General features: G+C 35.1%; 1 protein-coding gene across 1 annotated transcript in view; it reads left to right on the top strand.

Annotated features, from left to right (window-relative positions):
- The window catches only part of LOC308704514 (dynein axonemal heavy chain 11), a gene marked incomplete at its 5' end in the record, with an annotated part of 86,182 nt that overhangs the window by 24,903 nt on the left and 44,316 nt on the right, over positions 1-16,963 (top strand). Inside the window, 22 exons of the mRNA XM_081388885.1 lie at positions 75-235; positions 1,365-1,521; positions 1,768-1,913; positions 1,998-2,114; positions 2,883-3,021; positions 3,100-3,192; positions 3,285-3,479; positions 3,603-3,680; positions 5,601-5,733; positions 5,860-5,987; positions 6,189-6,337; positions 6,423-6,573; positions 6,658-6,789; positions 7,877-8,050; positions 9,525-9,729; positions 10,382-10,547; positions 10,636-10,738; positions 11,657-11,896; positions 11,975-12,136; positions 14,511-14,704; positions 14,793-14,955; positions 15,990-16,113. Of these exons, the coding sequence (XP_081245011.1) occupies positions 75-235; positions 1,365-1,521; positions 1,768-1,913; positions 1,998-2,114; positions 2,883-3,021; positions 3,100-3,192; positions 3,285-3,479; positions 3,603-3,680; positions 5,601-5,733; positions 5,860-5,987; positions 6,189-6,337; positions 6,423-6,573; positions 6,658-6,789; positions 7,877-8,050; positions 9,525-9,729; positions 10,382-10,547; positions 10,636-10,738; positions 11,657-11,896; positions 11,975-12,136; positions 14,511-14,704; positions 14,793-14,955; positions 15,990-16,113 (3,310 nt within the window). The remainder of the gene's footprint in view (positions 1-74; positions 236-1,364; positions 1,522-1,767; positions 1,914-1,997; positions 2,115-2,882; positions 3,022-3,099; positions 3,193-3,284; positions 3,480-3,602; positions 3,681-5,600; positions 5,734-5,859; positions 5,988-6,188; positions 6,338-6,422; positions 6,574-6,657; positions 6,790-7,876; positions 8,051-9,524; positions 9,730-10,381; positions 10,548-10,635; positions 10,739-11,656; positions 11,897-11,974; positions 12,137-14,510; positions 14,705-14,792; positions 14,956-15,989; positions 16,114-16,963) is intronic.

The raw sequence follows: 16,963 nt of genomic DNA, 5'->3' as shown, positions 1-16,963 counted from the left end.
AGTAATTGATTAATGAATTGAGTTGGGAGCATTTAGAGTAGGTTTATTAAATGTTTGAGGCTGTCTTTACCCAGGTGAGCAGTGCTCAGGCATTCACCTGGGTTTCTCAGCTCCGCCACAGCTGGGATGAGGAGCAAAACCACTGCTTCATCAACATCTGCGACGCCCAGTTTCGTTACTCCTACGAATACCTGGGCAACACGCCTCGTCTGGTCATTACACCTCTCACAGACAGGTACCTTATCAGCTAATGATCTCTGAGCAACTCAAGAACAAATTCTTTATTTATTGCAATCTTTATCTAACGTGAACTATTTTTACATGTCAAACGTTTTGGTAATACTATACAGAATATATTATTATTGATACATTTTTTATAATTGTTTTTTTCAAGAAAATGTTTTATAAAGCAAATACAGGGGAAAAGGGAAATAATAAAACACAAACAATAGAACAGTAACACTTTATAATATGGATAAGCCATTACTAAACAGAACCATAGTTCATGTACATTCAAATATGCATATATGAAAATAAATTTCTTAATTTTTTTTTTTAATAAACAAATTATTTAGAATTTAGACTTATTTTTTTTTCTTTTCTTTTTACCATGCCTTCATCTTTTGCTTTTGGATTTCAAATGATGATAATGTAGATTTTATTGTTTTACCATTGCCCCAGACTCTTAAAATATGAAAAGTCGTCATATGAATATTATTATAAACTATTAAAATAACCATAGTTATTTTCACACAAATTGCAGCTGTTCCTCAGGACTATATTATCGACCACAATGACCAACATGTAGGACCTTAATAAAGTATTACTTTTCAAAAATAAGTGTTCTTGGTTAGGGAGAATGAAGAAAACAAAGAAAAATCAAGGTATTATCATATTATTTAGATTGTGCATCATTTCCAGTTCAGATGTAATTCTATCAAATTATGCAACAAAAGTGTGAAACCCTTAAGTGTGCATACATACCATGCTACTGTAGCTATGAAATTAGCTTTAGCAAGTGAAAAGTTTTTTTTTTTTAAATGTCCATAATTTCCACAACAGAATGCTTTTAATTACAATACATACAGTGATTTGAGATGGACATTTTTTACTTTTGCAAAAAAAAAAAAAAAAATTGTTGACGTGAAAAAGTGCATGTGAAAATAATGTTTTATGAGTTTATTTTCTCCCTAGGGTCAAAATATATTATATCTTCTTGCATGTATATTTCATATACAAAAAACATCCATTGTTTGTTTTTATAAATATGTCTTGTGACTTCTTTTTTGATCATTATTACAGTGTAGTGCTTAAAAACATTAGATGAACATGAACTACAACAAAAATGCTTATTTGAATTGCAGGTGCTATATAACACTGACTCAGTCACTACACTTGAGTATGAGCAGTGCTCCAGCGGGACCGGCTGGCACAGGAAAGACTGAAACCACTAAAGACCTGGGCAGAGCTCTGGGGGTCATGGTGTACGTCTTCAACTGCTCTGAGCAGATGGACTATAAGGTAGACATACCAGCAGAGACGGGACTCAGCCACCACAGCACAATTACTTGTGTATTCTCCGTTCAGATGAGTTCCTAATGCATATAATTACTTTGCCGAATAGGATTCTGCCTCTTAATTGAAAGAAATCAATGACTGCTCTGTTTGAAACTGTATCACATTTGGTTGATGTTTTGGAAGTTCTTCTTCTTAACCACTGTTGGTTTGGTTCTGTTAAGTCTTTCCATGACTTGTTCTGTCGTTCAGTCCATAGGGAACATCTTTAAAGGCCTGGCACAAACTGGAGCTTGGGGCTGCTTTGATGAATTTAACCGAATAGCTGTGGAAGTGCTGTCTGTGGTGGCAGTACAGGTGAAGACCATACAGGATGCAATTCGCAACAAGAGGAAAAGGTAAGTGTTTTATTTTTAGATCTTCTGAATGGTTCACATGACTTGTTGGCATGTTTTACCCATTTTACCCATGGTCCTCTGCAGGTTTTTCTTCCTAGATGAAGAGATTAGCTTGAAGCCCTCTGTTGGGATCTTCATCACAATGAACCCTGGATATGCTGGACGAACTGAGCTACCAGAGAACCTCAAAGCTCTTTTCAGGTATAGCTTGATCTGAATAAAGATACACATTTAGAAAAAATTGACCAAACCAGCAAAGAAATTAGCTCAAGTGTGTTTTATGGAGTGAACATTTAGTTGGCAAGATATTTTTATTCAGTCATCAATGAAGATATTCATCATGCTGAAAATTCAAAATGTTACAGTATGTGAATATATGTAGATGATGAGTGTGTGTTGTCCCCATAAAATAGGGAAACCCAACATGTGTTTGTGCGTGTGTACATTTATTAAAATAACTTTTCTATTTTACTATATTTAATTTAATTTATTGCTGTTATTGTAAAGCTGAATTTTTAGCAGCCATTAATCCAGTCTTCAGTGTCACATGATCCTTCAGAAATCAATTAATTAATTAATCCTTGCAGAATAAAAGTTAATAAATGTTTATACGTTTTTATTTATTGGAATGTTATTAATATAATTATCAGTTAATATTACAATTATGGACAACTAAAATGTTAGGTTGACCAACTGTTTACATGCCGTGCTATATTTATAGTACATGCTATATTTAGTCAAATCAAAATGGACTAAAATTAATGAATATGACAAGCCAAAAACAGTGTAAAAGTCTGGATTGAAGATGTTTGTACCAGCTGCGCAACAAAACGAACTAGCACACATCGTGCCAAGTTGTGTTTAATGTCACATGCTGTGTAAAAAAAAAGATGAGGTCCTCTTTCTAAACGCAGTGTCAGTTGTGTATAGATGAGTTCACGAATGCCACATGATTGCTGTGTTTTGCAGGCCGTGTGCCATGGTGGTTCCTGACATGAAGCTGATCTGTGAGATCATGCTGATGTCTGAGGGATTTCAGAGCGCTCAGATTCTGGGCAACAAGTTCATCACTCTCTACAGGCTCTGTAAGGAGCTGCTCTCTAAACAGGTACACTGACCCGTGAAGGTGCAGTACAGAAAAAACACTTTTGTCCTGTTTGTAAACTACATGTATTCTCTGCTGTAGGACCACTACGACTGGGGTTTGCGTTCTGTCAAACCTGTCCTGGTGGTTGCTGGAGCTCTCAAAAGAGCAGATCGGACTAGACCAGAAGATCAGGTGATGGAAATGTGTTTATGTGATTGATGTTTAGCTCTATAGATCCAGCAGACATGGGTTTTGACACTCTGACTTTCTGTTACATTATGAAGGTGTTGATGCAGGCTTTGAGAGATTTCAACATGCCAAAGATTGTTTCGGAAGATGTTCCGGTGTTCCTCGGTCTGATTAGAGATTTGTTCCCTGGTTTGGAAGTGGAAAGGCAAACTGATGCAGAGTTTGAGCAGATAGTCCGACAGACGAGTCTAGACTTAAAACTTCAACCTGAGGACACATTTATTCTGAAAGTAAGAATCTCTCCGCACACTACTTCATCATTTGTGTTTAACATTAAGTTATCTTACTGTTTTAGATCTCCTGTTAACCTCTTATTTTATTGTTTTTGTCCTTTTTAATGATAATGTATAAAGGTTGTTCAGCTTGAGAAGCTTTTATCTGTACATCAATCAGTGTTTGTGGTTGGTGATGCTGGGACTGGAAAAAGCCAGGTAAATACAAACTATTACCTGTTTCCCATAGTCCACTTTCCCTGGAGTTTTGAATGAATCCATTGAGTTTTGAATGAATGCAGCAACTGCTAGTATTCTGTTTTCTTGTAAAATATCTGTCTTTCTGATTGTGAAATTTTGCCTTACACTTTATTGTCATGCAAATAAATCTGATTAACTGATTAAAAATTTGAAAAAAGTTTAATTGTTTAATTATTTATATATGTAATATGAAAATAGTTATATTTAATAATTAAAAATAAAATGGCTTTGTAAAAAGACATTTCATAAGGGTACAATTACATGAATGATATTTTAAATATTAAAATACATATATGTTATTAAAATAATCTTATTAGTAGTCTTTTTGGTCACAGATATGTGGCGCAATCTAAATAATTGCAATATATATATTATATATATATATATATATATATATATATATGAAGAGTTCAGATGCAAAAGCCTCTAAGTGCCATCTGAAATTTTCTTCTAGAATGATCATTTTTATCAAGCTCATATATTTAAGTTCAGTAATTTCACTTAAATGACAATTAATAGGTAATCTTCATTGCCATTTAAGTGAAATTAGTGAACTTAAATATACGAGCTTGATAAAAATTATCATTCCAGAAGAAAATTTCAGATGGCATTTAGAGGCTTTTGCATCTGAACTCTTCATATATATATATATATATATATATATATATATATATATATATATATATATATATATATATATATACTGTATATATATATATATATATATATATATATATATATATACTGTATATATATATATATATATATATATATATATATATATATATTGAGAGAGACAGAGAGAGACTAATCTATAACGACTAAAGATGTATTACCATTTCAATATTGCAATCTGATTATAAGCAAATAATTGCAGTATATTGGGTATATTAATATAATTTTTTTTTTTTTTTTTATACAGGTAAAACTCGAAAAATTAGGTAATCTTCATTGCCATTTAAGTGAAATTAGTGAACTTAAATATACGAGCTTGATAAAAATTATCATTCCAGAAGAAAATTTCAGATGGCATTTAGAGGCTTTTGCATCTGAACTCTTCATATATATATATATATATATATATATATATATATATATATATATATATACTGTATATATATATATATATATATATATATATATATATTGAGAGAGACAGAGAGAGACTAATCTATAACGACTAAAGATGTATTACCATTTCAATATTGCAATCTGATTATTAGCAAATAATTGCAGTATATTGGGTATATTAATATAATTATTATTTTTTTTTAATACAGGTAAAACTCGAAAAATTAGGATATCGTGCAAAAGTTCATTTATTTCAGTAATTCACCTTAAGGTGACACTAATATATTATATAGACTCATTACATGCAAAGTGAGATATTTCAAGTCTTTATTTGTTATAATTTTGATGATTATGGCTTACAGCTTATGAAAACCCCAAATTCAAAATCTCAGAAATTTTGAAAATGTTCATAAACTGTAAGCTATAATCATCAAAATTGTAACAAATAAAGGCTTGAAATATCTCACTTTGCATGTAATTTTCTATATAATATATTAGTTTCACCATTTAAGTTGAATTACTGAAATAAACTAACTTTTGCACTATATTCGAATTTTTCGAGTTTCACCTGTATATTCTGTGTATAATTTTATTATATATTTATTTGTGATAAATTCACACGGTCTGATCTATTACAACTAAAATGTATTGCCATTTATACAAATATTAAAATAAAAAGAGTTAATAAATTTAAAGTGAGAAAAAAAATCACAGCAAAATAAATAAGCACAGAACACATGCAAATAATCATGATCAGATGATTATGATATGTAATAATCGTGACAGGCCTACTCTGTTCCTAAACAGATTCTGAGAACTCTTCACAAAACCTACTTCAACATGGGAAGGAAGCCTTTCTGGAACGATCTGAACCCAAAAGCAATAAGCAGTGGTGAACTGTTTGGATCCTTTCATCCAGCCACTCGGGAATGGAAAGATGGTACATCAGCATCCAGTGTTTTGTAGAGCTGATCCTGTCCAATTCACAGTACATAACTTACTGTTTAGACATGAGATCCATTCTCCCCGGTAAGACTTTGAGATTGTAAATCTTTTCATGTGGCAGGTTTATTGTCACATTTCATGCGGGATCAAGCCAGTAACTCTCACTCGGGGCCGAAGTGGATTGTTCTGGATGGAGACATTGACCCCATGTGGATTGAGTCTCTCAACACTGTAATGGATGACAACAAGGTACCCTGCACAGTTTGTGCATGTTTTTTTTTATGGGGACATTTGCATTCAGCTGATTAATTTGAAGAACTAACATTTAAATGTTGAAATATTTAAACACACCACTAAACAAAACCACATACAATTTGACAAAGTTGTTGCAGCAAACAATGAATTATGAATATTGGCACTGATGTAGTCATGTTGAGCATGTCTGTGCAGGTTCTTACTCTGGCTAATAATGAACGTATCCCACTCACCCCCTCGATGAGACTACTGTTTGAGATCAGCCACCTGAAACATGCCACTCCTGCCACCGTGTCCCGAGCTGGCATCCTGTACATCAATCCTCAAGAGCTTAGCTGGAACCTGTGAGAATTTCTAATGCACAGTGGTTGGTTAACGTTTGTGAAGGATTAGACTTAGGTGAACAACCTCTTTTTCATCCATGTCTAGGTGTGTTACGAGTTGGATTGACCGGAGGGAGAGACAAACCGAGAGAGCACACCTGACCATTCTGTTTGACAAATACGTCCCTCGCTGTATAGAAAAAATGAGAAACTCCTTTAAGACAATTATTCCTATTCCTGAGAACAGCATGGTTCAGGTATACCGTTCTCACAGATACTCTCATTCATATAGGCCTATACTCTGGTTCAAATCTCTACTGATGTCTCTCTCTCTCTCTCAGACTTTGTGCTCTCTGTTGGATTGCCTGTTAACTCCTGATAACATTCCAGCAGACTCTCCACGAGAAATCTATGAGACATACTTTGTGTTCGCCTGTGTGTGGGCATTTGGTGGAGCCACATTTCAGGATCAGGTATTATGGGTTTTATATATATATATATATATATACAGTGCTATGCATAAGTTTAGACACCCATACTAAAGTTGACTAAAAAGAGGAATACAAAATCATCTTTTGGAAACTGAACTTAATGCCTTAATTTAAAAAATTAGGAAAAATCCAACCTTTAAGGACACCAATTTTCTTTGTGAATGAATAATGTATCGTAAATAAATAAATGTCCTTCCTTAAAATACAGGGTGCATAAGTTTGGACACCCCTATGTTAAATTCCCATAGAGACAGGCAGATTTTTATTTTTAAGTATTTTTTATTATTATTTTTTTTTTTAGGATACTATGCATCCTGATAAAGTTCCCTTGGCCTTTGGAATTAAAATAGCACCACATCATCACATAGCCTTCACCATACCTAGAGATTGGCATGGGGTACTTTCCATAAGATCATCTCTCAATGCAAATCAAACAAGCTATTAGGCTAACTGAAATAAAAGCATGCCAATCTCTAGGTATGGTGAAGGCTATGTGATGATGTGTTACGCAGTTAAGCGTAAGCATATGCTTAACTGCGCACTCTATATATATATATATATATATATATATAGAGAGAGTGCTATGCATAAGTTTAGACACCCATACTAAAGTTGACTAAAAAGAGGAATAAAAAATCATCTTTTGGAAACTGAACTTAATGCCTTAATTTAAAAAATTAGGAAAAATCCAACCTTTGAGGACACCAATTTTCTGTGTCGTAATGTATCGTAAATAAATAAATGTTCTTCCTTAAAATACAGGGTGCATAAGTTTGGACACCCCATATATATATATATATATATATATATATATATATATATATGTATGTATGTATGTATGTATGTATGTATGTATGTATGTATGTATGTATGTATGTATGTATGTATGTATGTATGTATGTATGTATGTATGTATGTATGTATGTATGTATGTATGTATGTATGTATGTATGTAATCAAGGGCATGTAGCAAATACAAATGAATTTACTCTAATATTCTAATTGGTTACAGTACTAATTTCTTTATGTTTTTGTGTCTCTATTTTTGTTGTCTTTTTTGATCTCCCAGCTCCATGACTATCGGGCTGAGTTCAGCCAGTGGTGGATCAAAGAGATGAAGAGTGTGAAGTTTCCTGTCCATGGATCTGTTTTTGACTACTACTTAGATCCTCATTCCAGACGCTTCCTGCCATGGACCGACAGGGTGCCTGCATTTGAGATGGACCCTGATACACCTGTGCAGGTGACACTAATACACCAATACTTCCTGTTACATACAGTACAGGATAACATGGCGTGAACATACGCTTAACTGCGCAATATATTTCTTTGTGAAAATTCTCCTGAGAAATTTCACTCTCACAGAGAACCACTTTAATTTCAGAATAATGGCATGCTAATTTGGTGCAGTTAGTGCATTAGAGTGGGTCAGTGAGCAGATACAGAGAAAACAACCTCCCTCCATCATGAGCTGAACCTGCAGTCAGAGGAGTTTTGGCTCTGATTACCATTCAAAGTAATCAGAATTATGCGTGCGTGCGTGTGTGTGTGAGGCCATTGTCTCCGTTTTTATAATTGAAAGATAAAGACTTAATGTTGATAATAGGGTAGTCATAGTGATGAACTGGATCTACAGGTTTGTTGTGTCTCACTCTAGAACTATGTTCTAAAAGTTTATCAAAGTTCATGCAAAGTTTCCCACTGATTTTCCTGAAATACAAGTATTTTAAACAATGTTTTGATAGAGTTTGCACATAAAAAAACATAAACATAAATACTTTTTGATTTCTGATTACTGATTAAACATAATATAAACAATATGTAAATATGTAATATGATAAACAATATGTACACTACCGTTCAAAATTTTGCAGTTAGTATGAATTTTGCGGCCTATTTCACAATGATATATTGTGAAATACTATTATTATTATGTATATATTTTTTTTACAATTTATATTTTAAAATGTAATTTATTCCTGCGATGGCAAAGTTGAATTTTCAGCATCATTAATCCTGTTTTTAGTGTCACATGATCATTCAGAAATCATTCTAATATGCTAATTTGAGCTCAAGGAATATTTTCTCATTATTTACAATGTTAAAAAAAACAGTTGTGCCGCTTAATGTTTTTGTGAAAACGGTGGTAATTTTTTTTAGGATTCTTTGATGAATAGAAAGTAAAAAAAAAACAGCGTTTATTTGAAATAGTAAAGATTTTTACATTGTTACAAAAGTTTCTGTCACTTTTGATTAATTTAATATATCCTTCCTAAATAACTATTCATTTATTTAAAAAAAAAATCTCACTGCCTTTTTCACAAACTTTTGAAAGGTTTTGAAATTAATTAAATAGAATGGTTACTTTTTCATTATTATTAATATTATTATTATTTATGAATATTAGGGTTCCTTAAGTAATATTTCATTTTAACAACATTGTTTATTGCAGGGGTTCTCAACTCTGGCCCCCGAGGCCCATTTTCCTGCAGAGTTTAGCTCCAATCTTGATCAAACTCACCTGCCTATAACTTTCTAGTCATCCTGAAGATCTTGATTGGCTTGTTCAGGTGTGTTGGATTAGGGTTAGAGCAAAACTCTGAATGAAAGTGGACATCGAGGACCAGAGTTGAAAACCCCTGATTTATTGATTTAGCTGAATATGTCTTGAGTGATGAGATGCCATTTTTTTCCCCCATCACTCACTTTGTCTACAGGCTATGTTAGTCCCAACAGTCGAGACGGTCAGGCTGCAGTATTTCATGGGCATGTTGCTGGAGACGTCTCAGCCTCTTATGCTGGTCGGTGGAGCAGGCACTGGGAAGTCTGCTCTGGTCAGGAACCTTCTGGAAACACTACCAGAGAACTTAATAACTGCAAAAGTTCCCCTTCACTTTTATACCACTGCGTGCATGCTGCAAAGTAAGTGTGACAGCATGCATTTCTTTACATTTCTCTAAAGAGAACATGTTTTCAAATGTGTTGAACAGCACCTCCTTGTGGTCCATATGCAAAATTTCACTGATAGTAATAATAGATCAGTTAAAGGGATAGTTCACCCAAAAATGAATATTCTTTCATCATTTACTCACCCTCAAGTTGATATTTTGAAGAATGTTGATAACCAGAAAGTTGACGGTAGCCATTGACTTCAATAGGTTTTTTTTCTCTCTTCTATGGCTACTGTCAACTGTCTGATTACCAACATTCTTCAAAATATCTTATTTTGTGCTGAACAGAAGAAAGAAACTCGTACAGGTTTGGAACAACATGAGGATGAGTAAATGTTGGCAGAATTTTCATTTTTGGGTGAACTCTCCCTTTAATCCAGTGATTCGAACCAGGTGCTCAGGGTGTACTTTAATAGATGCTTAATATATGTTTGCTTTGTTAAACCTTAAAAAACGATTAAATGTTTTTAGACTGAAGAGCATGACACTGTATGATGTGATATACATATAAACAAATACAGCTTATTTTAGTCAAAAAGTAACTTGCATTAGACCAAAATGCCATTGAGCATCATTTTCAGTCACAGTCCTTTTAAGGCAACAGTTTATATTGTCATTATCAGAGGCAATGGAGAAACCTCTCGAGAGGAAGGCTGGTAGGAGTTACGCGCCCCCTGGAAACAAGAGACTCATCTATTTTATAGATGACATGAACATGGCAGCTGTGGACAGTTACGGGACCTCTCAGCCACATGCTCTCATTCGCCAGCATCTGGACTACAAGCACTGGTTATGCAGCATCTTTCATTGTTTTCCACTTAAGAGAGATATTATTTGTCAAAATCCTTTAGAACAGCATTTGCCCTCTTGTTTTTAGGTATGACAGCCAAAAGTTAACAATGAAAGACATACACAGCACCCATTATGTCTGTTGTATGAATCCTACATCAGGGAGCTTCACAATTAACCCCAGACTGCAGGTATTTGAATTTCTCCTGTAAGAGCTTCTTTATCGCACGTGCACATTGCATGTTTACCATGATTGTGCAGCATGCAGAACTGAATTGAAAATTGTTGTCAAGTAGAATGAAAATAAATTAATATTGCTTTAAGTGTAGTTTTTAATGATACATTTTGGTATAAATGATACTAAACATAAACCTGTTATCATATGCACCACATATTTGGTAATGGCAAATATTAATTACATTTATTTAATATATAATTAATAAATAATGAAATAAATTGTCAATAATTCATATTAATAAAGTTATCTGCATAAAATGTGGATGGTTTGTTGTGCTGTATTTTTACAGTTTTGAACATTGTTTGAATATTAATTTCATATATTTATTATATATATAATGCGTGTGTGTGTGTATATATATATATATATATATACACACACACACACACATTATATATATATATATATAAATACTGTATATATATATATGTATGCATATATATATTTGTATATTTACATTTGTATATATATATATATACAAATGTAATATATTACAATTAAATTAAGTATAAATAAAAATTATTAATACATTAAACATAAATTATACCAGGGAATTAATAGGCATAATTCATAAAAAAAAAAAAAACTGTTGGAGTAACATTTTTAAAATGTAGTAATTTTCTTTTTTCTTTTTTTCTTTTTATTCCAATTCAGTATCCTGTCATGACCAATTAAAATCAAACTCATGAATTCAAAGGGAGCCCGTTTTAATTTCTGAACTCTTTGCAGTTTCTTCTGGACATAATGTACTGTTAGAAAATGTTGAATTATATTAAAATATATTGTGATAAAAAAAAAAGTGTCGTAAACACAAAAAGTTTATTGTATGTTATATAATATGAAAATCACTGTCCTCACCTTTGTTCATCAGAGGCATTTCACAGTGTTAGCGGTCAGCACACCCAGCCCTGAGACCCTCAGCTCCATGTTCGGCTCTATCCTGGGCTTCCACCTGCAGAGGTTGCCTTTCAGCCCGGCTGTGGTGAGCAGTGGTCCAGCAGTGGTGAAAGCGGCTGTAGCCCTTCATGACCGGGTGATCCAGCACTTCCTTCCCACCTCAAACAAGTTTTACTGTCTGTTCAATCTGTGGGATCTCTCTCGGCTGTTCCAGGTAAGCATTCCCTCTGTGTCCTCTGTATAATGTTGAATTAGCCAACACTTTTTAATCTGTGTATGTATGTCCACCTAGGGTCTCCTGTTCTCCAGGCCAGAGTGTGTTAGACAGGGTGCGGATCTGGTTCGACTTTGGATCCATGAATCCAGAAGAGTATATTCAGATCGCTTTTCTGAACCATCCGATCTCCAGCTATTCCGTAGGTTGCAGACGGATATTGCACGACAGACCTCCGAGGTAAACTAGCACACTTTACAGTTTACTGCCGTTAACCCATTTAATCCCAAATTTTTCCCAGACACAAAAATATCCAAATCATGTGTCATTAGTATCCCTTTGAAACAATCAATCATAATTTTTAGAAATTTTCATGGAAAAGTGTGTGAAAAAGTGTGTTTTATGATCGGTCACAATTGTGACCGGTGGGATACTGTGTTGTATCAACCTTTGTACAGATTGAATATAGGTCTATTTGACCTGTGCAGTGTATTTGTGTGTGTTTTTGTGTGTGTGTGTGTGTGTGTGTGTGTGTGTGTGTGTGTGTGTGTGTGTGTGTGTGTGTGTGTGTGTGTTTTTTGTGTTTTTGTGTGTCTCTGTGTGTGTGTGTGTGTGTGTGTGTGTGTGTGTGTGTGTGTGTGGAGATCAGACATCAGAGGAGACGTGACCATGTGTGTGTGTGTGTGTTTGTGATGGTGTTTTTGTGTGTGTGTGTGTGTGTGTGTGTGTGTGTGTGTGTGTGTGTGTGTGTGTGAGTTTCTGTGTGTGTGTGTGTGTGTGTGTGTGTGTGTGTGTGTGTGTGTGTGTGTGTGTGTGTGTGTGTGTGTGTGTGTGTGTGTGAGTTTCTGTGTGTGTGTGTCTGTGTGTGTGTGTGTGTGTGGAGATCAGACATCAGAAGAGACGTGACCATGTGTGTGTGTGTCTGTGTGTAAAATTAGGTAGAAAGTAAGGTAGAACAGTTAGCCTATGTGTATTAGTATGTAGATACAATGGGTTATCCCACCGGTCACTATTGTTGCCGTTGACATGTTTGTGAGTTCTATGACCACATTAAACAAAGTTGAGTAATTGCAAATGCATATATCAATACTAGACACCTTAAACATGATGTGTACCAAAAATCTATGTCCTATCTTTATGTTAACATACTTTACCACCCTTTTTTGGGAGCTTTCTTGCTGCCATCCTCTTCTCTTGGCGCAAACAGGAAATAAACAGCTCTGGTCATGTGACAATTTACAGTAAACATGCGACACTGCACATATTTCATTGAGAGTAACATTTTTATAGCCTTAGAAATGAAACATTTCTCTTTGAGAACACAACAAGTTCTCTTAGGTTTTTTTTACTTTTTTGTTTCCAAACTTTTTCTTATTTCAAAACTATGCATGTTTCTGACATTTCAGTTTGAAATAATGATAACAAATACCAGTTTGAACACAAAGCAGCATAACAGACTATTTTTGTGCAGATAAAATATCTGCAAGTGGATGACACCGGAAGTCTTGCAACTTAAAGTTACTCACTCACTCTTACATTAAAAATAAAGTGGATAAGAAATACACAAAAACAATGTATATAAATAACTAAATAAAAAATACTAAAAATAATAAATGCAATAATTAAATACTTGTAATTACTATACATTATAATATAAATGTATTTAAAAGTAATGAATAAATAAGAATGAATAAATTAATAACAATGTAATTATAACTACTTTAAATAAATTAAACATATACATATTTAAAAATAATAATAAAAAACTGAAATAAATAACAGTAGCTGCGTTTAAATTTACCCTAATAATCTGTTTGAATGAATTGGCCAAATCTCATTCGGATTGTAAGGGGTGGTTTAAACCTTTTCTAGTCCGTTCGATAGTACATGCAAACACTTGATCAGATTAAAAACAGAAACGGGAAAGTTCTGCACTTGTGCAGTGACGTAGAAATGGCGTAATGATGTGTTTGCACAGAACAAGCTGTTGTTGTTGAAAATAGTGTAATAAATGACTATCGTACCATTCTAAAATTCTCATTCCACTCATCGTCTTTGTAGTGCTGCAGGACAATGTCATCCCAGCTGTCCTTTGCTTTGGACGCTCATCCACAGATGCCTTGTTTTTGGTGCGGGAAGGGCGTTTTTACTGCTTGATAAATATAAGCAGCACGGCACAAAGCTCATACTCAGGACCCAAAATAGTTAAATATAAAGTCTGCTTTTTAAAAAAAGTGATGGCAGAATGATGGTTAGTATGCGCCAACAGCGGGAAACTGTATATTCGTGGAGTCTGTGCATATAAAAAGATCATATTCAATTTGAAGCTTGTGACATCAACCCGATCACTTTTAGCGTTCATGTAAACACTATGTTCGGATTCATCGATCGGAATGAAATCAAAACAAAAAGTCTCCATGTAAATGTAAATACACAAAACAAATCTTGGTTTCTGCTAAAACTACTATAAACTATTCTGATTGCTGCTTCACTTTGAAGCTATCAAACGATCATTAGTAGAACTCCAGACACTCCAAGTTATCTGAAGTAAATATATATATCAGTTCATATTATTGTTGCTTAAAAAGTAGTTGCCTCTATGTGTCTCTTAAAGGAAATGGAGGACGAGGCAGTATTGCTGGAGCCTCTAATATACCTGCACAGCAGTGTGGGATCTGCAGAACCTTCCTACATGCCCGTAGCTGGATGGGAGCAGCTCAGCTGTATCCTCAATGAGGCTTTGGACTGTTACAATGAGCTCCACCCTGCCATGAACCTGGTGCTGTTCCAGGAAGCCATGCAGCACGTGTGAGTGCTACGCCTGCAGTCTGTGCTTTAGTGAATACAGATTTAACTGAAATTACACACACACAGTTGTTTTGACTGGCTTCTGCAGGTGTCGGATCAGTCGCATCCTGGGATGTCCTAGAGGCCACGCCCTGCTCGTAGGTGTGGGCGGCAGTGGCAAACAAAGCCTGACCCGCCTTGCCGCCCACCTCTCCAACATGGATGTGTTCCAGCCCACCCTCAGCAAGGGATACAGCATGCAAGACCTAAAGGTAACATCGTCCACAGACTTCGCTCCAATAGACTGCAAAATACAATCACTGTCATACAAGATGAAAATTAGAAAACCACATACAGCAGAAACCACAACAAATGTGACTATGATAATGTGCCAAGCGGTCATAACCCACATCAGCCGCCCAAATCATAGTACCCATCACTGCTGTTAGGTGAGGAGAAATCTAAAATGGCGGTGATTCATTACCAGAGATCAAGCTTTCTTTTAGACAACACTTTCCCTGATCAATACCCCGTCCGGCTCCATCGATCTCATTTAGTCCTGCCCGGATGCAATGGGGAGTAATTGCCAGATCCTATTAAAGAACCAAGGCAAATATTTCAATGCCCTATTGATGAGGCCGCTGCTATCATTTCATTCATCAGTGTGTGGTAAATCTGAGGCCAGTTGACCGAGCTGCATTGATCTCTATACACTGTTTGATGCCCTCTACACATAATCATGAAAAGACACTTCGTCCTGGTCTCATCCTGATTCTATGCATATATGTATATGTGCAGTCTCACATTTTGGCCTAAAAGAGGGTATATTTATATAAAAGAGAGTCAACTTGTACTTTTTTTCCCCTGGTGCGGTCACATTAGCTAAATTTCGGCTACATTTTGTGGGCAAAATGGTCCATTAACTGTTGTCAATAGTGTAGGAATGTATGAAGCACAGCTCACACAGATGTCACTTTCAAAGCAAACAGCTTTCTTTCAACCAACTTTAGGGTTTTTGACAGGCCTGTCAATTTACTTGCTGTTGTAGGAGTGCCAACATGTTGATTCTGGAGATTTTTAATTAAAGCCATTTTTAAGTGAAGAATCAGAATAGTGACAGAAAATGATAGGAAGAAGAGGGTGGAATGGGATCGGGACATGGCTTGGACCAGATTCAAACTCAAATCTCCCACATGAGCACCATAACTCAATGTATCTGAATGTTTTAATTCCAGACTGATTTTGGAAGTTTCTTTTGCTCTTTCCATATTGGTAGTGTGCTCAACTACCTCTCATGTATTTTCAGGTGGATTTGGCTGCATTGTACATGAAGACGGGGGTGAAAAACATCCCCACAGTCCTGCTCCTCACAGACGCTCAGATCCCAGAGGACAGTTTTCTCGTCATCATCAGCACCCTGATCTCGTCAGGTCAGACCCTCCCGCGCACGCACACATTCATACATGCCACAGGGGGGCTCATTGTGTGTTGGTCTGATGAATGGGAAACATATGTAAATGGAGTGGGGCCAGTGAAGTAGATTAAGGGTGACTGGAACAGGCCTGCGTGTCATTGGATCAAGACCCCAGAACACAGATGGTGGCTCTCATCCGTCACTGATGTCAAGCGCAGAGGTCGGAAACCCGCTTAGGTCTCGATCCAGAATAAAGCGTCAGATCATCGGAGTAAACAAATGTAACATAATTTAAATGATGCGTGTGTAATTGATAATGCTTAAATGCTTCAGAGTGAGTTTATTCCTACATGCCATTAAAGGTTTGTTAGAATAGCATTTATTTGTCAGTGTAGTAACATCCGTAACACAAGAATATAATTATTATTTATATTTATTTTTACCTTTTAAATTTGATTTTTATTTATTTAATTATTTTAGTGGCAATAATGATAACATCTAATGAAAAATGGCAACGTCTGCTAATGTTCAGCTAAACAGATTGGTCGAGCCTATGTATTGTCAAGCCATTCAAATAAACCAATTAAAACACCCTATCTGTTTTCTAAATGCATATTATAGATCGTATTTGTGAAAAAATCATTCTTGCGCACGTTTCATTTTTAAAAAAGTTTTGACCTCATAATACGTAATCAAAATGTCCAAGTGTCCAAATGTCCATAACCAGACCTTCTGGTGAAAACGACAGACTTCTCCATTCATTTAGTCTGTTTAATCCCGGGAATTCCTCACCTCCCTTCCAACCGTTGCATAGAACCAATCCCCGCTCTACATTTTTTCTTTTTCGAAAATCTGTAACTATTTTA

Source organism: Scardinius erythrophthalmus (assembly GCF_964197995.2).
Source record: "Scardinius erythrophthalmus genome assembly, chromosome: 16".
Taxonomy (NCBI): Eukaryota; Metazoa; Chordata; class Actinopteri; order Cypriniformes; family Leuciscidae; genus Scardinius; species Scardinius erythrophthalmus.
This window is presented reverse-complemented; position numbering and strand designations above follow the sequence as displayed.